A 24,658-nucleotide genomic window follows, 5' to 3' on the forward strand; every position below is an offset into this window, starting at 1 on the left:
TAAAATCTAAACTCCTTTGCAAGGCATACAATGCTTTTTACAATATGATTCCTGTCTACATTTTCAAGCTTCTTTTCAGTCTCTTCTCTCCACCTAACTTCATTCTCTGGCCTGAGGACCACAAATTCTCTCACTCCTCCAAGCTTTCCCTGTAGAGTTCCTGGGCGTGGGCAAATGTCCACATATCCTTCCTGTCTCAGTGCAAATATGACCTTCTCTGAATCCTTCCTTCACTTCCCCACACAGAGCTTTGCTCCCAGTCTTGCCAGCATCTCTGCTTATATTGTGTACTCGCTCCACCATCTAATTCTATTTTAATTGTTTAAATGCCTAGTGTTTCTTCTCATTAGAAAATAAGAACCATGTTTTTTTCTGCTTTGTGTCTTCAATGCCAAGCACAAAACCTCATCCACAGTAAAATGGAAAGAAAATCTCCTAAGACTATTGTAGGAATTTAAGGATTTATAGTCTTTGGAAAATTTAAAACAACCTTTAGCAGAATTATTGGCAAGTTGGAAACCACAGTGAGTACATGCAGAATATAATCACAGCTTCGTAAAATAAAAAACCTCATGCTTAAGATTGGAAGTACCAAAATGTTAACAGCAATGTTACAGTGGTGAGAAACCACAGGTAATTTTCTGGCCTCTCTCTGCCCTTTTATCTCTGTTTTCAAAAATGTCTTAAATGCTCAACCTAACCTAATACTATTTTCCAATGGCCATGGCCCCCTATAAGCATTAATGCCAACACCATAAGCTTCCAAAATTACCAAACAGAAATGGTGAGAACCTAGCACCATGCCATTCCAAACACGGAGGAAAATGAGAACCTAGCACCTTGTTGCCCCAAGGGTAGAAGAAAGACAAGACGTAGGATGTCCATACTTCCAATTCCAATATATTGGCTTTTGTATTGTTACTATACATTTCTGATCTTGTGCTTGTTTATTTTCTGAGATGGAGTCTTGCTCTGTCACCCAGGCTGGAGTGCAGTGGCACAATCTCAGCTCACTGCAACCTCCATTTCCCGAGTTCAAGTGATTCTCATGCCTCAGTCTCCTGAGCAGCTGGGACTACAGGCGTGCACTACCAAGGCTGGCTATTTTTTTTTTTTTTGAGACTGAGTCTCGCTCTGTCGCTCTGTTGCCAGGCTGGAGTGCAATGGAGTGATCCTGGCTCACTGAAATCTCCACCTCCCAAGTCCAAGCAATTCTCCTTCTTCAGTCTCTTGAGCAGCGGGGACTACAGCCACGTGCCACCACACCCAGCTAATTTTTGTATTTTTAATAGAGATGGAGTTTCATCATGTTGCCCAGGCTGGTTTTGAACTCCTGACCTCAGGTGATCCGCCAGCCTCAGCCTCACAAAGAGCTAGGATTACAGGTGTGGTCCACTGCGCCCGGCCCATTTCTGATCTATTTTGATCATTTCAAGATCCAAAAAGAGACTTCTTTCATCCAACATACACCAATTAGCCTTCATATAATGGTAGACACTGAAGGGTATATGGGAGGTAAAATAAGACATGGTCTCTATCTCCAGGCAATTTATATATTTCTGTGGCAGTGGGGTAAACCTACCTAGATAAAACACGAACAGTATATATTATTGAGAGAAATTATATGGTATAGACAATAATCTTATTAGCCAAACTGACATATAAATACCATTAGTACCTGATAAACACAGCAGTCTTGGAAAGTATTTTTAGAATGGAAGATGACTTACTACAGCTAGGAGTTAGGAAGTGTCATGTTAAACGATAACGGTATTTTTTAAATCTTAGGGCTTCTAAGTTTGGTTTTAGGTATGACAGAAACTGGAGCAATAAACTCAGATTGTAAATCACTGTTTTTCTAAGCGGAAAAGCTATGAAACAAATTTTACCTGAGATTTTTGCTTCTGGGCTTCTACTTCTGGGAAGAGCTCCATCCAGAGGCTGAGCAGAGTGAAAAGGTTGACTTTAGAAAGCCTTGGTATCTGACCTACAAAAGAGAGGGCAAACACTTAAAAATGTGTTACTAATGATGAAAAAGGGAGCTAATCTCAATGCCACTTGGGTGCTGCAGCCTAAGCCCAACTGCTTTCGCATGAGGCATAGAAAAGGATTCGAGGAAAAGAGAGTCAGAGGTGTCTTAGCGGGAGACCTTCAGGCCTCAGTCGCGGCGACCTCCTTCTCCACTTAAAAAGTTGGGCCCTCTTTCTCCAGCCCTCACCCTGTAGGAAAAAAAAGATACAGCGAATACACGTAGCTGGGGAAACAACCCAAAGCAAGAAAGTCTTCGCATCTGACGTCGTCGTGGTGCAAGCTTTTCTTTGGACTGTGATGGGGCGTTGCTACAAGGGAAGTGATTAGAATATAGCCCGAAAAATGCGGTGACCCTCGACGGTAAAGCAGACGAAATACAGTAAAGCAGACGAAATACAGTAAAGCAGACGAAATACAGTAAAGCAGACGAAATACAGCAAAGCAGACGAAATACCGTCACGTGCGGTTAATTTGGAAATCAAGGCAAAAGCGCGGTTTGGAAATGTTCAGGCTCTTTGACCCCAGAAACCCCAGCTCTAGGTCCTATGAGGAACGGTAACGGGGGTAAAGAGAGAGACTTCAAAAGCCAGTGTGACCGAGCCAAGCGGTCCGGGTCGAGGAGGGGACACGCAGAGGGCGGGGAGGAGACTTCCAGAAGCAGCAGGGGAGCCAGAGAGGGGCAGGCGAGGAATCTGGAGTTCAATGACCGGAGACGCACAGGGCAGAGCGAAAGGTAGGGTGGCGGGAGCAGAGTCCCGGACACTCACCGGTCATGCTGCCAGTCTGGGTGCTGACTGACCGCCCGGTCCTCGCGCTCTCCAGATTTTGCATCTGCCCAGCTTCTTTCATCCCAAATCTAGCGTCCTCTGCTGCCAAGGAAACCTCTCCCAGTCAGACATGATCTTGGCCCCAGCGTCCCCGCCTCTCGCCTCGCAACAATTGTAAGGCAAAACGGCCCACTAGGCGCAGTCCGATGACGTCTCAAGCTTGACCGCCACTTCGAGGCGCCTCGTGTGACGTCATAGCGAGACGGTGCCGCGGCGCCACAGGGCTGCTCCGCGGCCGGTGACCGAGTGGGTGAGAAGTACCGAGCTGTAAATCGCTCGAGAACTGTATTTGGTTGTTTTGTTGGTTTTGCCAAATAAGGTCACTTGAGGATTTCTTGGCTCGAAGTCCCAGGTTGCGCAGACTCTGACTGCATCGAGTTGAGAATTGTGGTCAGAATGTGAAAGTGGAAACCTACCCCAAGTCATGGTCAGTGTTTTAGGGAACTTCGTGGGTGGGGTGTGGAACTGGGCAGTCCAGGATGTTCTGTCATCAGAGACTGGCGGGTTCTGGGGAACTTAGTGCCGTGGAACGCAGTAGGAACGTTCTGCTCATCAAGAACTTGAAGACATTAAGAGGTGGAATTGTAATGGGGAAAAAGGTGAGAGGAGGCAATAGTAGTTATTTGGTTTTTGATTTCTGATGGATAGTTTATTTCCACAAAACATCTGTATGATACCAGTTCTTTGAAATTTGTTAAGACTTGTTTTATGGCCTAGATCAGCACTGTCCAGTAGGACTTTTCTGTAATATTCTGTATCTGCACTGTTCAATATGGTAGCCACCAACCACATGTGGCTGTTGAGCATCTGAAATGTGGCCAGTACAACCAAGGAACTACATTTTTAACTTTATTTACTTTTACTTAATTTACATTTTAAGCAGTGACATGTGGCTACTGGCTACGACTCTATTGGACAACATCACTCTACACTTTCCTCCTGGAATTCCTATTAGATACAGTTTAAGCCTTCTGAGGTATTAAATTATTATTATTATTTTGACATTGAGTTTAGCTCTGTTACCCAGGCTCAAGTGCAGTGACTTGATCTTGGCTCACTGCATCTTCTGCCTCCTGGGTTCAAGCAATTGTCGTGTCTCAGCCTTCCAAGTAGCTGGGATTACAGACGCCCGCCACCACGCCTGGCTCATTTTTGTATTTTCAGTAGCGACAGAGTTTCATCATGTTGGCCAGGCTGGTCTTGAACTCCTGACCTTGTGATATACCCATCTCAGCCTCCCAAAGTGCTGGGATTACAAACGTGAGCCACCGTGCCTGGCCTTAAATTATTATTTTAAAAATATTCCATCTTTTTGTTACTCTGAGCCACATCTGGCTAATTTCTTCAGATCCATCTTTCAGCTTGCTATTTATTTCTTTGGCTGTGTAGAATTTTTTCTAGCTCTCCTCTCCTGAAGGTAAAGCTCTTCAGGTGACTTGACTATATCCAGAGGACCCCATTCTGCACCTTTCCTGAGGTCTAGACGTTCATGGTGCTTTCATGGCAATTAACACTAAGGCTTAAAGACAGACCATGGACTAGAAGAAAATATTTGCAAATCATGTATTCAACAAAGGACTCATATGCAGAATATATAAAGAACCATCTAAACTCACAGAGTAAGTAAGCAAACAGTCCAATTAGAAAATGGATCAAAGACTTGAATAGTCATTTCACCAAAGAAGGTATACAGATGGCAGATAAACATGTAAAAAGGTGTTCAGTGTCATTAGCCGTTAGGGAAATGCATATTAAAACCACAATGAGATTCTACTGCACACCTATTAAAATGGCTAAAATAGCAAGTACTGACAGCACTAAATGCTGGTGAGGAGGCAGAGCAACTGGATCTCTGATACATTGCTGGTAGGACTATAAAATGGCATAACCACTCTAGAAAACAGTTTGACAATTTCTTATAAATTTGCACATATGCTTATCATATCACCCAGTAATCACACTACTGGGTATTTATCCTAGAATTACCAAAACTTATGTTCAAACAAAATTCTGTACATGAATGTCATGGTGGCTTTAGTTTTAATAGTCAAAAACTGTAAGCAAGCCAAACAGTCCTTAGTGAGTGAATAGAAAGCAAACTTGGGTACATCCATGCCATGGGACACTACTCAGCCGTAAAAAGTAAAGAGTTATTGATACATACAACTTGAATGAATCTCAAGGGCATTGTGGTGAGTTTTAAAAAGTGAATCTTAAAGGGTTATATACTCTATGATTCAATCTAGATACCATTCTCAAAGCCCCCCAAAAAACTGTAGCAAAGAAGAACGAATCAAGGACATGACTCTTAAGAGGTAACACAACAGTTTCTTTGTGTTGACAGTTTCTCATATCTATACATGTGATAAAATTCATAGAGCTATACACCGAAAATGCAAAATGGTATATTCAAAACTAGTAAAACACTAATAAGATCTATACCTGTATTAACAGTATTGTACCAGTATCAAGTTTCCCGGTTTTACCAAAGTACTATGAATATGTAAGACATCATTGCAGAAGCTGGGTGAAGGGTAACACAGGAACTCTGTATTATTTTTGCAGCTTTAAGTCTTAAACTTTCAAAATAAATAGGTATATATACACCTATATATGTTATATGTGTGTGTATATATGTGTGCTTGTGTGTGTATGTGTGTGCATGTATGTGTCTGTGTGTGTATCTTTAATCCCCAGCAGTCTAGATCTGCCCTACCCTTCAAACAGTTAGTTAGCTTTATTGCTTACTAACCTTTCTTTGGATTCCTGGTCTCATTCCATTTTCAGTCCTTTAGTATTTCAGAGCAATTTAAATTACTTGGACTATTTCTCTTACTTTCTTGCTAGCTCAGCCATATTTTATCCTGCATTTTTAAGTATTTGTAGTTGAAATATTTTTCAGACTAGGCTACCTTATCCACAGTATTGGTGGAATAATCATTCTGCTGCAAATAGGAGTAAGAGGACTAAAAAGGATGACAAGATGAAAGTCTCCCTAAGTGCTAAGAAGTGGACAAGCTCGGAACAGCTGAATTCTAAAAAGACCATCAATAAAATGGTTTTTAAATCAATAAATAATTCTACATATCAAGTGGAAAGAGCATGAGCTTTGATATGACATAAACAGGCTGTATTCACACTCAAAGCACAGAAATTGTTTACCAGTTACTTTATTAGTCAGCTTAGACCCAGCTTGCTGTGGTTAACCAGTGTGAACCCCTAAAATCAAAGACAGGTCTTAGTTAAATTAGACAGTTAATTTTGTCAAAGTTAAGGACACACATCCATGACACAGCCTCAGGAGTTCCTGACAACATGTGCCCATGGTGGTCTGAGCACAGCTGGTTTTGTACGTTTTAGGGAGACATGAGACGTCAAACAACATATGTAAGATGAACATTGGTTTGATCTGGAAAGGTGGGACATCTCGAAGTAGGGAGGGGGCTTCCAAGTCATAGGTAGATAGACAAATGGTTGCATTCTTTCAAGTTTCTGATTACCATTTCAGCAGGAGGCAATCAGATATACATTTATCTCAGTGAGCAGAGGGGTGACTTTGAGTAGAATGGGAGGCACGTTCGCCCTAAGCAGTTCCCAGCTTGACTTTTCCCTTTAGCTTAGTGATTTTGAGGCCCCAAGATTTATTTTCCTTTCACACAAATGACCATATAATCTCAGTGGCTTGCCCCAGCAAAGGTTAATTTCCACTCATGTTATATGCTGCTGCTCCTGTGGTTGGCCCCTGGGATCCAGGTTAAAGGAGCAGCCTGTCCTTTTCTTTTTTCCGCCCTCAGTTCCCCTGTATGTGACTCATCTCCCTAGTATGCTAGTTGCTTCTTTGGCTTTCCAGCCTCTTCCTCTGCCTCTGCTGTAAAAGCCCCTTTTCCCTTGAAGGGGAGGGAAAGGGAAGTTGTCAGATGGCTTTTTGATTGACCTAGGGAAGAAGGGAGGGAGGAAAGAAGGAAGGTGCCAGGGAAGGAAGGAAGGAAAGGATGATGATAATACTTGTCACAAATTTTCATGAAGGTTACATGATCCCAAGTGGCACAGTGCCTGGCAAGGCACAGGTGCTCAATACTGTTAATGACTGTCCCTCCTTTTTTCGTCTTTCATTTGCCTATTCTCTATAGTAGCCTGAATTTTCTTTTACTCTAGGTCCTGTGGGTTTGGAATGTTAGTCTTAACAGTGTGTTTATTAGGACAGAATCTCCTCAACAAAGCAAGCTGATGGTCTGTGAAGTTGATTATAGGCACTGAATCTGTAGCTGGATCTGCTGATACCAGTGGTGCTTCTGGAATAAAACGTACCTCACACTCAATTTTGCTCTTGTATGTGAGAAGGCACTCCGTGACCAGTGCCAGAGACACTGACTTGTAGCAGATAAAGGATTTACCCATAAGGTCACCAAGGGAGAAAATGTGAGGGAACCTCAAATCTATCTGTCTGAGGAGTTTGGAGCTACAGTCTTTAGGATTTTGGAGTGGGCCTAAGTATGGAGAGTGTTGACTGGATGAAGAGTGCAGGGTGAAGTCATGGGACAGGGAGGTGAAGCAGCTGTGTTTTCATGGTGATCCAGTTCTTCTGTGGGGGCCTCCAAACTGGTGGCTGAAATTTGGGTCTGAAAAAACCTTAAGTGATCCTTAAACAAAGACCTTATGATTATAATGTCAGAGATCATCTCTATAGGAATAATAGGGCTGCAAATCAATTTTTAAACAGTTTTATTGACGCAGGATATTTCCCTGACCCCTTTTGCAGGACTTGCAACAGGTGTGCCCTGTTTACTCGGCCCACAACTCTCAACTCCTCACGGGAGGGTGCGCATGAGCGAATGTGGCAGAAAGTGGAGTACACAAGCCCTGGAATCAGCTGGCCACTTCATCACCAGCAGAGTGAACTCCACTCATTTGGACCCACTGTGCTCTACCCCTTATGGGAGGGAGCACCCAGGTGAGCAGGTGCAGGAGCCAGGGTGAGCACTTTTGGGCACCAGCAGGAGCAAACTCCTTGCGTGCCCCAGGACAGTGTCTGGTGGGGTGCCTGCAACCCCTGAAGCAGTGAGCAGAGGGAGTGTTAACAGTGTTCTTTTAGCTGTGCCATCTGCTGACAGCTTAAGTGTTAACAGCTCAGCAGACCCTCTGCCTTTTCATGTGAGGGAGCTGCCTTCCACCAGTGAGGGCAAAGGGCCAGGGTGACAGACTTTTGCTTCCACACTTGCAGCTCCTGAACTCTTTTTTTTGGTATCCAGGAGAAATTAATTTGGATGAATGAATCGAAGGATGGTAAAAACAGGATTTTATTGCTGATTAAAAGTGGTTCTCAGCTGGAAGAGGAGCTGAAAAGGGAATGGGAAAGAGGAGCTGAAAGGGGGATGGCTTGGCTTTGAGTTGCAGGGGGCTTCCAAGTCTTAGGTAAATAATTTTCCCCTGAAGTCCAGCTGTCTCTGGCCAGATTCTTCTCCAAAGTTATGCCATCAAGCTGTCTCTCTGAAGTCAAACTTCTCTCCAACGTCAAGCCATAGTCTCTGATGTCCAGTTGTTTCTCCTCTCTGCTGGCTGAGTCTGGGGTTTTATCAGCGCAGGATCAGGGACAGGGCAGGCCATGTGGCTGTGGAAAAGGCAACATTTGAGCAGTAAAACAGGGATGTAAGTTCTCACTTTCGGCTGCAGTCTTAGGCTTTTTGGCTTGAGGATGGGGCTTTGCCAGGGACCTGCCCCTCTCTGCCTAGAATTTCTCTGCCTCCTGTCTCCATCATGACCCTAACATCAGAAATCCTATCTCTAGGTACAGTGGGGATGAAAATGGTCAGGATCTAGTGGCTTTTAGCAGTAAGGAAGTGGGCTGAAGAATAGCCTGATTAGTTTTTTTTTTTTTTTTTTTTGAGACAGAGTCTAACTCTATTGCCCAGGCAGGCTGAAGTATAGTGGCATGATCTTGGCTCACTGTAACCTCTGCCTCCTGGGTTCAAGTGAATCTCGTGCCTCAGCCTCCTGAGTAGTGGGGATTACAGACACATGCCACCATACCTGGCTAATTTTTGTATTTTTAGTAAAGACCAGATTTCACCATGTTGGCCAGGCTAGTCTCGAACTCCTGAGCTCAAGCAATCTATCTGCCTTGGCCTCCCAAAGTGCTAGAATTACAGGTGTGAGCCACCACACTTGGCTGATTAGTTCTTAATTATAACTATATTTCTCTCCAGAACCCAGCATGCCATTATTGTCAACCCTGTGGGGATGGTTTCAATTTGGTCATTTTGGGCAAAAATGTGATTATTATCACCATCCTGAGTCCGGAAATTAAGGTTCCCTAAACAGTTCTCAGAAGGCCATTCCTAGCATCACTTAAACCCTGAGGAAGCAAAGAGAAAACTGAAACAAAATCCAGATGCCCTTCAGGAACATGTGCTTGATTATGGGAAGCAGTGCTGCCAAAGAGAAATGACTTCTCAGGTTTTCCATATATTGTCCCAAATGGTCTTCTTAGAAAAGTAAACTTGGTGTCATGGAGATTAATGTGCTATGGAGTATGAATGTTCAGGCAGCCCTGGAAATTGTGCTCCCATGAGGTGGGAAGGACTAGCAAGCCCATTTTCCCTTGTTCTCCCAAGCTCTCTACCAAAAGGCTGGCTGAGAGGAGGTGGGCAGAGGGGCCTGGGCAGCACAGCCAATGTCCTAGTTCATTTTGGGTCTCTTGTGTGGCACCTCTGGACTGTCAGATAGGGCCACCAGGGTTCGGATATTTCAGAATCAACATCCCTATGGAAGTTCTCTAATTAGACACATTAGAAATCAACAGAAGGAGGGCTGGGTACTCATGCTTATAGTCCCATCCCTTTGGGAGGCTGAAGCCAGAGAATCACTTGAGGCCAAAAGTTCAAGACCAGCCTAGGCAACATAATGACACTTCATCTCTACAAAACATTTAAAAAAAATTAGCCAGTTGTGGTAATGTACACCTGTAGTAATAGCCACTCCAGAGGCTAAGGTGTGATCTTGGCTCACCACAACCTCTGCCTCCTGAGTTCAAGTGATTCTCCTGTCTCAGCTTTTTGAGTAGCTAGGATTACAGGCATCCGTCACCATGCCAAGCTAATTTTGTATTTGTTTACTAGAGGCAATGTTTCTCCATGTTGGCCAGGCTGGTTTCGAACTCCTGACCTCAGGTGATTTGCCTGCCTCGGCCTCCCAAAGTGCTGGAATTACAGGCATGAGCCACCGCACCTGGCTGGAAAGTTATTGTTTCTAAACTGTGTTCAGCAGAGTTTGCATGGTTTGAGCCAAGAATCACTGTAACATCTTTATTTTATTATTATTATTTTTTGAGACAGGGTCTTACTTTGTCACCCAGGCTGGAGTGCAGTGGTGCAAGCGTAGCTCACTGCAGCCTTGAACTCCTGGTCTCAAGTGATTCTCCTCCCTCAGCCTCTCTAGCAGCTTGACTGCAGGTGTACACCACCACACTTGGCCAATTTTTTAGTTTTTTTGTAGAGACAGGGTCTTGCTGTGTTGACCAGGCTGCTCTTGAACTCTTGGTTTCAAGTGGTCTTCCTGCCTTGGCCTCCCAAACACTATAAAATCTTAACTACATCCATAGAAGGAATTTCTGGTTACTAAAAATAATACATTTAATGCTTGGTACAGTTTCTCTAAATTCCCCTGCTCTTTATTAAATCACATCTATACTTATTTACATACATTTTTTTTCCATCCTGAAAAGTCACAGAATCTTGAGGTTAAGGGTCCTGGTCTCATTATTTTTATTTTATTTATTTATTTATTTTTAAGACAATCTCACTCTGTTGCCAAGGCTGGAGTGCAATGTCACAATCTCAGAGGCTCACTGCAGCCTCCACCTCCTGGGTTCAAGTGATTCTTATGCCTCAGCCTCCCAAGTAGCTGGGATTACAGGGACGTGCCACCATGCCTGGCTAGTTTTTTTTTTTTTTTTTTGGTATTTTTAGTAGAGACAGGGTTTTACCATGTTGGCCAGGCTGTTCTCGAACTCCTGACCTCAACTGATCCACCCACCTTGGCCTCCCAAAGTGCTGGGATTACAGACCTATTCATTTTTATACATAGCCCAACAACTTAAACACAAAATATGCTCTGTATCTTTTCCTTGTGGAAGGAAATCAAAATATGTATGTAAATTAGTAAATGAACATTTAAAGAATTTGACTTAGGAATTGCTACTTGGAAATATGTTTATGAAATGCATTTTCCTTTTATTTATTTATTTTTAGAGGCAGGGGTCTTGCTCTGTTGCCCAGGCTGGAGTGCAGTGGTTTGATCATAGCTCACTGCAGGTTGAACCCCTGGGCTTAAGAAAGTAGCCCCCACCTCAGCTTCTTGAGTACCTGGGGCTTCAAGGCTCGAGCCAGTGCACCTGGCCATTTTCATCTTTACTTAAGGAAGGCAGACGCTTGCATTAGCTGCAGGAATCCAGTTTATAAAAATGCATGCTGGAGGAGAACTCAGAATCATATGAATGGGCTTATTATAAACACGAAAAAATAGCTGAAGATGTTTGGTGAAAGAAAGCATCATTTGGGAGTCAGATGCCAATGACGTCCCTTAAGAAGCTAAGTAATGAAGTGGCTACACCTCTTATGAATTGTTGGATTTTTAGAAAATAAATATTCAGTACTTTTGTTTCCTCTTTTTAAAAACAAAACAAACAAAAAGACCTAACAAGTGATAGTTAATATGATATGAACTGAGGACAAAAATGGTAGTTCACATTTATTGAGGATTACGGCATGCCAGATGGCGTACTAAGTACCTTATATTATTCTATGTTACATACATTGCAATAGTTATGTAACTAAACACTCCACTATAATGCATTATAATACTGCAATGAACTTAGTTTTTAAGAAATCAGTCTTTTTCCCTGTCCAAAATGTTGCTATATCCTCCATTTACATTTAAGTAGTAATTTATCAAATCTATTAATACCAGGCACAATGCTAGTTGCTTTACACAGATTTAAATATTACCTTATTATCCGTCATGGCCTCAGTCATTACATAGAGTTACTTTTTTTTAAGAATAAGAACCACCCAGTTGGGATCAGTGACTCATACCTATAATCCCAGCACTTTGGGAGGCCAAGGCAGGCATTTACTTGAGCCCAGAAGCTCAAGACTAGCCTGGGCAATATGGTGAAACTTGGTCTCTACAAAGAAATTCAAAAATTAGGCTGGGCATGGTGGCTCATGCCTGTAATCCCAGCACTTTGGGAGGCCGAGACAGTGGATCACAATGTCAGGAGTTCAAGACTAGCCTCTACTAAAAATACAAAAATTAGCCTGACGAAGTGGCGGGCACCTGTAATCCCAGCTACTCAGGAGGCTGAGGCAGGAGAATCGCATGAACCCAGGAGGCAGAGGTTGCAATGAGCTGAGATCACACCACTGCACTCTAGTCTGGGCAACAGAGCAAGACTCCATCTCAAAAAAAAAATTCAAAAATTAGCTGGGTGTAGTGGTGTGTGCCTATAGGTCATGCTACTTGGGAGGCTGAGATGGGAGGATCACATGACCCTGGGAGGTGGAGGCTGCAAGTGAGCTGTGATAGCACCACTGCTCTCCAGCCTGGGCAACAGAGTGAGACCCTGTCTTAAAAAAGGAAAAAAAGAACCATTCCCTCATTGTGAATTAATTAGTTATTTAACAAAATTTTATTTCATTCGACCCCTTTTGCAGAAAGAGAAGGTCTTTAAAAATTGCCTAAGTGTACATAAACACCTAGGAACAGGTTAGATACAAATGAAACTTGCTCAGTTTGACAAATTTTCATGACACATTATATTCTAGGAAGTTCTGAATCAGACACTTTCTTCAGTTTTGTGATTTTTTTTTTTTTAAATCCAAATAATTACCCACTGTGCAATACAGATGCTAGCACAAGGGTGGTAGGGCTTGGGACACAAGCCACAGCAGGAGAGGCTGGCTCTTGGGCAGGGGTAAAAGTCAGGACAGGACAGGGCTGGTGGCAAAGTCCCTTACCCAGCTGCTGAGCTCCCTGCACAAGGAGACCCCCAAGGCTGGGACCATCTAGCCCGCCATTGTTCGTGGCCGTTTCCTTTCAACTTACCATCTTTCGGCTCCTGGCCCAGCACTCTCTTGAAAGGAACTTGCTAGGTTCCTTTTGCCAAACCCTATGGTATTTCCATTGTCTGTATTCTAGGGTTACCAGATTTAAAAAATAAAAATAGAATGCCCATCTAAATTGTGGATTTTAGATAAGTAATAAATAACAAATAATTTAAAAACATAGGAAATAAGTATGCCATACTTTTTAGGTGCAGTAGCGTGATCAGAGCTCACTGCAGCCTCAAACTCCTGAGCTCAAACAATCCTCCTGCCTCAGCCTTTTGAGTAACTAGGACTACAGGTGCACACCACCATGCCTAGCTAATGAAGAAAAACATTTTTTGCTTTTTGTGTGGAGATGAGGTTTTGCTATATTGCCAGGCTGGTCTTGAATTCTTGGTCTCAAGTAATCCTCCTGCCTCGGCCTCCGAAGGTGCTGGGACTCCAGGCATTTGCCACCACGCCTGGCCCTTACTTTGTCCTGCCAATGCTATCTTAACTTATACTGAAAATATATGTTGTTTATCGGAAATTCAAATTTAGTTTCATGCTCTGAATTTCATCTGGCAACCCTACTTCTCTTTGTGTTTCCCATGGTGTGTGACCCCATGGCCTCCAATCTTCCACGAAACACTCTTCCTTCGGGTTTTATCACATGCATAATGTGCTTTTCCTTTTCTGCTCTTCTGCCTGCTTTGGTGACTTCTAGCCAGGGTGGGATCATTAAGAGTGCATCCCTCTGCCTCTGCTTTGATCTCGGTAAGCTTTCTCCTTGTCAGGGCCATCTATTTCTGTAACTTAAATCAGTGGTTCTCAAAATGTGATCCTGGAGTTGGCAGCAGCAGCAGCACCACCTGCAAACTACACAGCAATGCAAATTCTCAGGCCCCAACCTGGACCTACAGAATCAGAACTTCTGGAGCGGGCCCAGAAATCTGTGCTTTAAGAAGCCCTCTGGTGTTTCTGATGCAAGCGAAAGTTTTTGAGCCACTGGATAAAATGATCATTTCCATGCTGTTGCCACCCATATCTTTATGGCGACCCCTGACTTCATACCCAAACGTCTCCCTAGAATTTCAAGGAGGAGTAGTTTGGGCAATGTTAATACATGAGAGGGGAAAAGACTGTATGGTCAAGAAGAGTTTATATAGTATTGCAACATTTCTTAAAAGTATTTGAGTGGCTGGGCATGGTGGCTCATGTATATAACCCCAACATTTTGGGAAGCCAAGGAGGGCAGATTGCTTGAGCCTAGGAGCTTGAGGCCAGCCTGGGCAACATGGCGAAACCTCATCGCTACACAAAATTCAGAAATTATCCACATGTGGTGGTGTGCACCTGTAGTTCTAGCTACTCAGGCAGCTGAGGTGGGAGGATCACTTGAGTCCAGGAGGTTGAGGCTGCAGTGAGCCGTGATTGGGCCACTGCACTGCAACCGGGATGACAGAGTGAGACCCTGTCTCAACAACACACACACACACAAAAGAGTATTTGACCATCGGGACCTGTTAGCAGGAGCCTGCGGAAAGTGCAACAGAACCTTTCCAGCTGGATGGCTTCTTTGGAACTGCAAAGTACAGTACTCCCCCTTATCCGTAGTTTTACTTTCTGAGGGTTCAGTTACCTGTGGTCAACCGTGGTCCAAAAATATTAAATGGAAAATTCTAGAAATAAACAGTTGTTAGGTTTTCAGTTGAGCATGCCCTGAGTAGTGTGATGAAATCTTATGGCATCCTGCTCTGTCCCACCTGGGAAATAAACCAGCATCACCTGGGAATTTGATAGAAATACAGAATCTAGGGCCCCACCCCAGACCTACTAAATCCAAAACTCTCTGGGAAAAGCCCAGCAATCTGTGTTTCAACACGTCCTCCAGGTGATTCTGGTGCAGGCTGAAGTTTGAGAACCACTGGCCCAGAGAATTAGCATAGGGAATAAAAAGTCTTTTAGCCTTTAGTACACAGGTGTGCACTATTTCAAACGTGTGCGGTGTTTTCCTAAGAAGGCAGACAGTCGAGTCAGCCTCTCTCCCCTCCTTTAGCAGACACCACCAAGGGACAGGTTGAGTGATCACCACAGACCGTTCCTGTGGAGCCTGTGCATGCCCCGTGGGCTCAGAAAACACTGATTTTGAAGGCTCCTCACAGACTAGGAGCTCCGTAACAGTTAGAGTTCGGAATCCTTAGAAAATGGGCTCATAATTAAATATTGCATCCTATCTATGTTTAAATAATGCCACTTCTAAAACACTAAACGTAGGCTGCGCATGGTGGCTCACGCCTGTAATCCCAATACCCTGGAAGGCTGAGGTGGGAGGATCAATTGAGGCCAGGAGTTGGAAACCAGCCTGGGCAACATAATAAGACCCCATCTGTAAAAATAAAAAATAAAAAAGTTAGCTAGTGTGATGATGATGTGTGCCTTAGTCCCAGCTACTTGGGAGATTGAGGTGGGAGGATTGCTTGAGCCCAGCAGGTCAAGGCTGAAGTGAGCTATGATCAAGCCACCACACTCCAGCCTGGGTGACAGAAGGAGACCCTGTCTCTAAAACAAAACAAAACACAAAACACTAGATCTGTGCAACCACTGAAACTTGCTGCCATATACTGGTAAATGTCATTATGACATGAGTAGAAAGGGTCAGGAGAGGGCGTGTTTGAATTTTAAACACCATTAGCACGTTGCCTGTGTGTCTCTTTGAGAACCTGGCACAGGGAACTCTTGGATCCTAGCAGATGTTGTGCAATAGCTCTTTGAACATTTCCTTCAGAAGTGGAAATGTCTCACATAAAAAAGAGAAGGAACATCCAGACAGATAGTACAAATCTGATGTTCTGCGCTTCCATCTGATCTAAATGGTGAATCCATGTTAGTCTGGAAGACACAATACACATTTCAAACAGAGAATGCCGGTAGAGTTGTTTGATTTTGACATTGTCACATGGACTAATTTTTCTAGTGTATTTTGTTATACTTGTCACACTCAGCAGTTGCTTGGTAAATGTTTGCCATGGGAATGCATGAAATACAAACCCTCCCCCAAGACTGGCAGCTCACCTAACAAAAGTGGTTCCGTCTGCAGAAGGGAAAGGGGGCTCATAGAGAAGTGGCTGGAATGCCAGCACGGGGCTCTGTTGGGGTGGAGGGTGTGGCTGGCCCACAGCCTCCATGATTCCCACCCTGGGTCAGGTGGGTAGGGAGCCCAGGACTGGAAACCAGAGCTCAGTGATTCTCCCGCTCCAGTGATTCACTGACTTGGCCCCTGCTTTTCATAGCCAGTTGTCAGTGTAAGAATAGGCCGCTCTCTGCTGGGGTAGAGAAAAACTTTAGATTTTAGAACAACTTTTTAAACATTTTCCACCATGACCCTCAGCTAGAATACATTTTATTTTGTGAACCAGGAAAGACACCAACCAAAACATAATTGAAACACAAGTTTCACAGCACAACAGTTACCTTACTAAATGTGATGCACAATGGACTCTATTCTTGTCCATGCTGTTCCATTAAAGAAAAATGTGACACACTTACTGGTTCACAGTCCACTAATGGGCTGAGACCACACAAGAATCCTGTGGAAAGGGATGGCCTTCAGGCTCTCCATCTCAGGAACCATCTGGAAAGGGAAGGGCGATCCTCCCCATGCCCACACCTGGAAACATGCTTAAGTCCCAGCAAAGTGTCATGTAAATCCTTGTTTTCTAGAGTCTGAATAAGAAAGCTCAAAGGAGAGGTCTTTGCTTCTACATTTAGAATATTATACATCAGCCAGGTGTGGTGGCTCATGCCTGTAATCCCAGCACTTTGGGAGGCTGAGGTAGGAGGTTCCTTGAGGCCAGGAGTTTGAGATCAGCTTGGGCAATACAGCAAGACCTCATCTTTACAAAAAATTAAAACATTAGCCAGTCATGGTGGTGCGTGCCTGTAGTCCTGCCTACCAGGGAGGCTGAGGTGGGAGGAGGGTTCAAATCCAGGAATTTAAGATTACAGTGAGCTATGATTGTGCCACTGCATTTCACTAGGACAACAGGATGAGATCCTGACTCTAAAAAAATAAAATAAAATATTATATACATCTCAATAAGGTTCTTTGCTATGATCTTCCCTAGAGAGGTGGCCACTCTCGACTGCTCCAGAGAGGAGCTCCCGTGAGCAGGACTGCGGCAGTTGCTGTACTCAGTGCTACCAGGCAGAGAGGTCCGGAGGCCCAAGGCTGGCACCTCCACTGTCAGAAACCCTCCATCAGAGCTCCCCAAAGTACTCCTCACTCCATGAGATTTTACTAAGTGTTCTTAGGGAGGGAAGATGGGGAGTTGGCTCTGTGATAAAATCAGTCAAGGAAATGTTGGTCGAGACAACTTCTCAGAGCCTCTGACATGCTATGTTATGTGTGTTAAATGTTGAGGGTGTGGCAGGGGGAACACAATGTGTTATTTTTCTGCCATATTTAACCCCAGAACCATTTTTTTCCCAATAATCCCTGCAAATCTGCAGAACACAGTTTAGGGAATGCTACTTTAAGTGACTACAGTCTGCTTCTTCCACTGGCTGGGAGAAAAAGCAAATGAGAGACTTCATGCCTCCGCAAATTGTGAATGGGGCTGAGGACTAAGCTAGGGCTTCGGCTAAGAAAATGAGAATGCAACAGAACTTTGACTGCATGTCGGGCATACCCTTGCCATTTGTGTATTTGTCTTTTGTAGTTTTAACTATTCAAAACAGACTATGGTGGCCTGTGTTGTGAAGTAATTTAGATACTCACCGAGGCCACCGAAACTGTGGGCTGTGAAGCAGAGACATGAAGTCAGTGAATCAATGGAGCTGCCTCTCCAGCCTCCAAGTCTCAATGTGACTTTATGTCTGTTTGTCATTATAACTCTGAAGTTATAGCATTTGTCACTTTTCTGGTGTTTATAGATTTGAAGATTCATGAAGGTCTCAGGAAAAATTTCTCATAAAAATCAAGGTTCTATTGTAATTTAGGTTTGAATTTATTAATCTGAAAGCCCCCCCCAAAAGGTCCCAAGTACAACTGAGAAAGTCGTACCCTGCCCACATTTGCGGGGTGCCATTCATACAGAAAGGGCATGAGAGAAGCCCTCTGGAGCTGAGTGACAGCAGCAGCCCTCTAAAAATATTTGTGTTTTAAACTGTAAAAAACAAAACAAAGTTACAGAGTTGTTGATCAGAATGTCCAGCAAGTTCTCTTTCACTCTTGAGTGAATCCATTGACTGGCATTTTTCAGTAAGGACAGCATCTCGGTGTGGGAGTAGGTGAGCATCTTAAACACTGGATTCAGACTTTGGCTCACCTGTTCCTGTTCGGGCAATCCCAGACTCACTTCCATCGCTAGTAAAACAGGAATGTTGACGACAACACTCACCCCACGAAGCTGAGGTGAGATAAAGCATATATATATTGTTTGAGACGGAGTCTCGCACTGTCACTCAGGTTGTAGTGCAGTGGCATGATCTCAGGTCACTGCAATCTCCACCTCATGGGTTCAATCAGTTCTCCTGCCTCAGCCTCCAGAGTAGCTGGGACTACAGGCGTGCACCACCACGCCCAGCTAATTTTTTGTGTATTTTTAGTAGAGACGAGGTTTTACCATGTTGGCCAGGATGGTCTTGATCTACTGACCTCATGATCCACCCGCCTTGGCCTCCCAAAGTGCTGGCATTACAGGCATGAACCACTGTGCCCGGCCGAGATAAAGCATATTAAATAGCTCTTTGCAAATGTCATTTGTAATCACCGGAGAAAGCCACATCCTGCTGAGCTCTGCTCTCAAATGTTGATGCCCAAAGTTTGCTACCCCATGGCCAGTGGCACTGGGAAAATCCATGGGCAGTCAGTCTCAAGGAGAAGTGGGTTGCAACACAGTTGCTGAGTACTTCTGAAAGAGGGTATTCTTGTGCCTAAAGTTTATGATTTGCTCTGATCTGGAGAGAGGTGGGATCCCTGAACGCTGGAGTCTACCCAGAATTCCTTTTACGTCTAAAAGTTTTTGCAGCCATATACAGGTATTAAATAATTTCTTGGATCAAACTGTCATTATCCTGGTTCCTTGTAGATGCACTGTTAAATTGACATCAAAAATATGAAAGCAAAATATGCTCCTGATCACAGAGGTGGCAGTTTTGGGGCAGCATCTCTCTGTATCACTTAACTGTAAAATGAATAGTCATCTTTCTAAAGAGTAGGAGAATAAGAATAAGGACTGAGCCAGCACACAGAGGACACTTTGAGATGTGGGATTTCATGATGGTAAAATGGACATCCCTTAGGAGGTACGTGGGAAGGAAACTAGAAAGGTTGGCGCAGTTACATTTCATACCCTCGTTAAATAAATCCTGCAGTCTATCTCTTAACCAACTGGCACAACTGCAACCCCTTTCCATTCTTCCTATCAGCATCTGTTCCTCACTTTCAGTCTTTACTTCTCTACACGCCTGTTTCCCCCGAAGTCTTAGAACTACGGGAGGAGCCTGGCTTGGCCGTGCTGGTTACCCCATCATCTTCAGGTTAGCACTCGTCTCCGTGTAGCCCGCCGTGTCTCCTCCAGTGTCCCCTGCAACTTCGCCGGCAGTGTCCCTGCTTCTGTGGAAGCCTCTCGGCCCGGACTGCCTTGCAAGCAGCAGTTTACAGGCCGCAGCTCTGTACTTCTTTGAAATGAGGTTGTAGAGGATTGGGTTGATAGATGCGCTCAGATAGAAAAGTTGCAGAGCGACGATGTTAAAGTACTGAGAGAAGTACATCATCCGCGAATCTTTCGTGTTTATATAAATGATTCTGCCAACGTGGAAAGGCAACCAGCAAACTATAAATGCCAGAACCACCACCACTGCAACATAAGACACAGCACCGGGATTAGCAAAAGCATTGGGCAGCAAATAAGGGCGGCCCCCCCCCCCCCGCCCTAAGGAACCGTCTGCAATAATAAGAAACAGCCAAATAAATTAGAGAAAACTTCTGCCTAGCCAGATCCTTACCCCAGAACAAACGACCAGGTTGTAGGCTGCATGGATATTTGCTTTAAAACGGCATAGTAGGCTCATATATGTGTTATCAAGGCTGGACATAAACCAGAAGGAGCAATTTCTCTAAACAAGCCGCCTTGGCAGGCTTCCTTCCACAAACCCACTTCGGAGGCAAGTTTTCTGTTGAAAAGAATTCTGCAACAGGTCTGCACAATCTTTACTTTTTGATATGAGCACGGTTTACTTAGCCTTCAGCATCACTTAACATTCAATAAAAATGTTAGCTTAATGAAATCTCCCTCATCTTCTCAAGGGCACTGTGAGGGCTCCTCATCTGTGGCATCTAACAGGTGGTTGGATTAATCATTTCCAGTTCCTCCTCTCAGTCTCAGAGGCTCTGGAAAAGCGTTGCTAGCTACTGAATCCGGTCCAGGAATCCCACCCTTGAAGCGCCCTGGAGTCCCCCAGAGCTCCCGAGGGACAGGAGGTAGTTTTCTGGGGAGACAGAAAGTGCAGGCGGGTGGAGGCTGGAGTTGAAATACGAAAGGGAGCTGGAAGCGGCGCCCAGAGCTGGGCGAGCAGGGGAAGGGGACCCAGCGTTTGCGCGGTCCGCGGCCCTGCCAACCGCGGGCAGGTGTCTTTGGAACCGAGGTGGCACCACTTACGCAGGATGCGGATGGTCTGCCGGTGGCCTCTCTCCCTTCCTGAGGCGGCTGGGCCTCGCAGCGGCCCCTGGCTGCTCCACAGCTCCCGCCCGATGAGCCCGTAGAGGATGCTGAGGCACAGAAAGGGCAGGAAGAAGTAAGCGGTGGTGACCCACAGCATCACACGTAGCACGCCCAGCTGTGCTGGGTTCGGCCGGCACTCGCGGCTGAATAGTGCTGCGGCCTCTGCGGCCTCGGGCCCCGACGGCGGGGACAGCGGTGGCACCCACGAGGGCCAGGGGGGCGGCGACGAGGTGGGAGGCAAGGGGGTGAGCCGTGCGGTGACATTGAGACCTGGGACCACGGAGTTGCTGGGGTCCTGCTCTACACCCACCAGGAAGAAGAAGGGCCCGGCGGAGAGCAGCGCCACGGCCCAGAGCGCGGCGATGAGCGCGCGAACGCGGCGCCGGGTGACCAAGACGCGGGCGCGGAGCGGGCGGCAAATGGCCAGGTAGCGCTCTACGCTGAGTGCCGTCATGTGCAGCAGCGTGGCGTAGGTGCAGCCCTCGCCCACATAGAGCGACAGGCGGCAGAGCAGCGGCCCGAACACCCAGGGCCGCGAGCGCCAGAGGCGATACAGGTCGAAGGGCAGCCCGAGCAGGATGAGTAGGTCGGACACGGCCATGCTGCCCAGGTACAGGTTGGTGGTGGTCCGCATGTCCCGGTAGCGCCCGATCAGCAGCACTGTCACCACGTTGCCGCTCACCCCGACGGCGAACAGGCCCAGGCACACGGCGGTCACCGGCACCAGCGCCCCCAGGGGATAGGGCGAGCAGCGGCGCTCGTCGCAGGGTGGCAGCGCGGCCCACAGCGGCTCCCGCATACCCTCGGTGCCGTCGCTGCCATTCCAGGGGCTGCCCATAGCTTCCCCGCGCGGTCGCGCCCTGGGTCAGGCTGGGAGTCTGGTGCGTGGTCCGTCCCGGTGAGCGCCTCCTTTCCCAGCCAGCGCGCTGTAGGCGCGTCGGGTCAGACTGCGGAGCGCTGCGCTGCGGGGCGCGGGAATCAGCTCTGCTGGTGGGCTCTGAGGAGCTGCGGAGCTGGCTGCGCGCAGTCTCCGCCCACGGCCACTGCCCGCCCCAGCCCTGCTCCCGCGCCCTCTCCCGGGTCCGTGCAGTTCCAGGGCATTTCCTTCTTCACCAACTGGAATACCCGGCGCCCGTAGCGCACGAGCCCTGCCCGGTCCGATGAGCGATGTCTGCACCCTAGAGAGCGTTGGTTACTGGCCCCAGCACTGTGCGGGCGCTTTTGTTCGTCGGGTACACAGAAGACCTTCGAAGGGATGTGGGCTGGGTGCTGCCGCATGATGGTGAAGGAGGGCTTACAGTAATCCCCAGAAAGCCATAATGCTAAATAGTAGGAGGGGAGTCTAGACCAGAATCTAGAGCCTCTCCTGTCTAACCCTTGCTCTACAACCGAGTAACTGCGTGATCTTGGGCTAGTCCTGTGCTTGCCCAGCCTAGTTGTCCTCTTCTGTAAATTCGCGAGTGGCGGAGGGAGCTGACCACATAATTGACCAAATAATTTCTTTTCTTCTTTCTTTCTTTTTTTTCTTCTTGAGACAGGGTCTCGTTGTCCAGGCTGTAGTGTAACACGATCACAGCTTACTGCAGCCTCGACCTCCCAGGTTCAAACAGTCCTCCCATCTCAGCCTTCTGAGTAGCTGGGAGCACAGGAGCGCCCACGATCGGCTAATTTTTGTATTTTTTTGTAGAGTCGGGGTTACCCAGTGTTGGCCAGGCTGGTCTCGAACTCCTGACCTCAGGTGATCCACCTGCCTCGGCCTCCCAAAGTGCTGAGATTACAGGCGTGAGTCATTGTGCCCGCCGTGACCAAATAATTTCAGGGATCCGTGAGCATGTTTACTCATTATAAAGTACAAGACAAACATTTACGTGGACAGTAGAAGTACTTTCACATGTGATATGTTGTTCTTATGTACAACATATTTTATAAATGTAAAAAACTAGACTGTCAACACCAGAACCAAAATTGGGGAAAAGGGCTAAAACAAATGGAAGCGTCTGTTCAGTGTGGTCTTAATAACAATAGCTAACACTTACTGAGAATCTAGATGGATCTGGCCCTGTGCTCTCCCTTTAATCCTCATGGCCTGGGGCGCTCCTTTCGCCCCTCAACAAAGGGGTCTCACTTGAGATCAAACCGGTAGTAAGAGGCGTGACTGGGATGTGGGCTCTGGTCGGCCTAATCCCGGATCTTGCAAGCCTGACGTCCCACTCACTGCACAGCTCCAGCCCCTCAGTGGCTTAAATCCTTAACCTCTTCTCTCGAACCTCGTTTCTGGACCTGACACCTGGCTTTGCCTAGGGACAAGCATCTCCTGCAGTTCTCTCTCACTTGCAGGCTGTGGACTTGAAGGAGGGACACCTGTCGCCTCCCTCACCGCTGCTGTTTCAGCGGTCCCAAAATTTAGCTTTGAGTGTGACTTCACAGACCCCGCCCTCTCCAGTGCCTTCCCCCAGGGTCAGCCACAGTCCCTGAGGACTAGGTGCCTGCGCTCTCTTTAAAGCACTTCATCTGCGATGGTTCACATCTGTGGCGAGTCTTGCGATGCCTTGGCCCCTCAGTTTGTTGACCTCCTTTCTACCTGTCACCTTGCACTCCACCCGATCTCAGCCGCGCCTGTGGACGGACCTTACGCCTCGACGGTGGCCGGGGCCTGCCAGCCTTCCTCCACCTCCGCTTCGGTCAGCCCCCTTTCTGACCTCTTTTTAGGTCTCTTTTTAGCCCACTCTCTTTTTAGCTCCTTTCCCCTGGCACCTCAGTTCTGGTAAATCCTTCAACCCACTGCGACCTCCATCCGTGGAGGTCCCTTGCCTGCGAGCGTCGCCATCACTCCCACACAGACGCCCTCGCTTCCCTTGCTCTTTTCTCCATTGTCAGCCTCGTCCATCCGCCAAGAGCACCACAGCCCTGGTGAAGCTGAATTCCCTGCCTACTCCTTGCGCGTTATCAAATCGCGCTGTTTCACTTGAAAGCACCACCGCTAGCGGGGCGCTTGGTTCCTCCAGCCCGCCCGACTCTCATCTGACTTCATTCACTCCCCCACCCCCAGGCTACTGCTTTATACCCTCTCCTCTCTGCTTAGACTCCACCTCCACCCCCTGCTTTTCAGCTGGTGACCTTGCACCCTGTTTTCTCTGAAAAAAAGCAGCAGTTTGAAGGTAACTGCCACACCCACACCTCCGCTCATGCGCCCCGGGGACAGTTGGTGGTACTTGCAGCTGAAGTTGGCTCTGTCCCTCAAGCCGCCTTTGTCCTCCTCCATGCATCACTGTATCAATTCTCTCTTTCTCTCTCTCTCCATCGGTTTTTCTCTTCTGGATCATTTGCATGCAAAACTCTTCAAAATAGTTGCTGTGCCCACTGTTTCCACTTTTTCTTCCTCCCTGTCTCCTCCCCCTAGGCAGAGAAAATGTAATGTCTTCATTTATAGTTGATCTGATTTTCCCCTGTGCTCTCAACAAGAGAAATGGATGCTCTAGCCCGGGTAAGGCATGGTCCAGGGAAATCAGTTAACTGGCCTTTCTGGGCAGTGTTCAGTTCTCTCAGACATCATGCCTTTCCCTAGGGTGGCCCAGGTGTATGGGGAGAGGGGTCAGTGGCTTAAAGCTAGAGGGAGCGGTCCTTATGAAGCTTCATGCAGGCTCCTGGGGTGCCTTGGGCCAACATTCACTAGACTCCATTTCATGTCCCCTTCCTGCCTGGTCACCAGTGGCTCTGCTAGCCTTGGAGGCAGAGGCCTGTGGCTGGTGAAGAGGTGGCTGCTTTCTTTGACTCGGATGATGCTCCCAGGAGCACTTGACATCTTCCCCATGGCTCTTATGGGCTGCAGGTCCCTGAGTCTCTTTCACTTTTACCATTTGCTCATGGCCTGATGGGCTACCCCAGCCTCTGCTAAAAGTTCCCTTACTCCTTGACCCACCCACTGTGGTGGCGCTGAGGCAGGCTCACCGCGTCTGCAGTCACCGTCCTGGCTGCTGTGAATTACCTCCTT

General features: G+C 46.6%; 2 protein-coding genes and 1 pseudogene across 5 annotated transcripts in view; 1 reads left to right on the forward strand and 2 right to left on the reverse strand.

Moving 5' to 3' along the window:
- The window catches only part of CDADC1 (cytidine and dCMP deaminase domain containing 1), a 62,224-nt gene extending 59,210 nt beyond the window's left edge, over positions 1-3,014 (reverse strand). For all 4 annotated transcript variants that reach the window (XR_012514375.1, XR_012514376.1, XM_003942228.4 and 1 more), the window contains exons 1-2: positions 2,799-3,014; positions 1,890-1,987 (exon numbers count right to left, since the gene is read on the reverse strand). Coding sequence is in view for 2 of the 4 variants with exons in the window: in XM_003942228.4 (XP_003942277.1) it covers positions 1,890-1,987; positions 2,799-2,880 (180 nt within the window). In the remaining 2 variants the exon portion in view is untranslated. The remainder of the gene's footprint in view (positions 1-1,889; positions 1,988-2,798) is intronic.
- Positions 3,015-3,068: 54 nt separating this feature from the next.
- Positions 3,069-24,658, forward strand: part of LOC101041512 (prolyl 3-hydroxylase OGFOD1 pseudogene) — a 38,476-nt pseudogene continuing 16,886 nt past the window's right edge.
- MLNR (motilin receptor) lies at positions 19,019-21,536 on the reverse strand. Its single transcript, XM_003942226.3, has 2 exons — positions 20,605-21,536; positions 19,019-19,803 (listed from the first exon to the last, which is right to left on the reverse strand). The coding sequence occupies exons 1-2, from the start codon at positions 21,503-21,505 to the stop codon at positions 19,466-19,468; spliced, it is 1,239 nt and encodes a 412-aa protein (XP_003942275.1). The 5' UTR covers positions 21,506-21,536; the 3' UTR covers positions 19,019-19,465.

Source organism: Saimiri boliviensis, chromosome 16, assembly GCF_048565385.1.
Source record: "Saimiri boliviensis isolate mSaiBol1 chromosome 16, mSaiBol1.pri, whole genome shotgun sequence".
Classification (NCBI taxonomy): Eukaryota; Metazoa; Chordata; class Mammalia; order Primates; family Cebidae; genus Saimiri; species Saimiri boliviensis.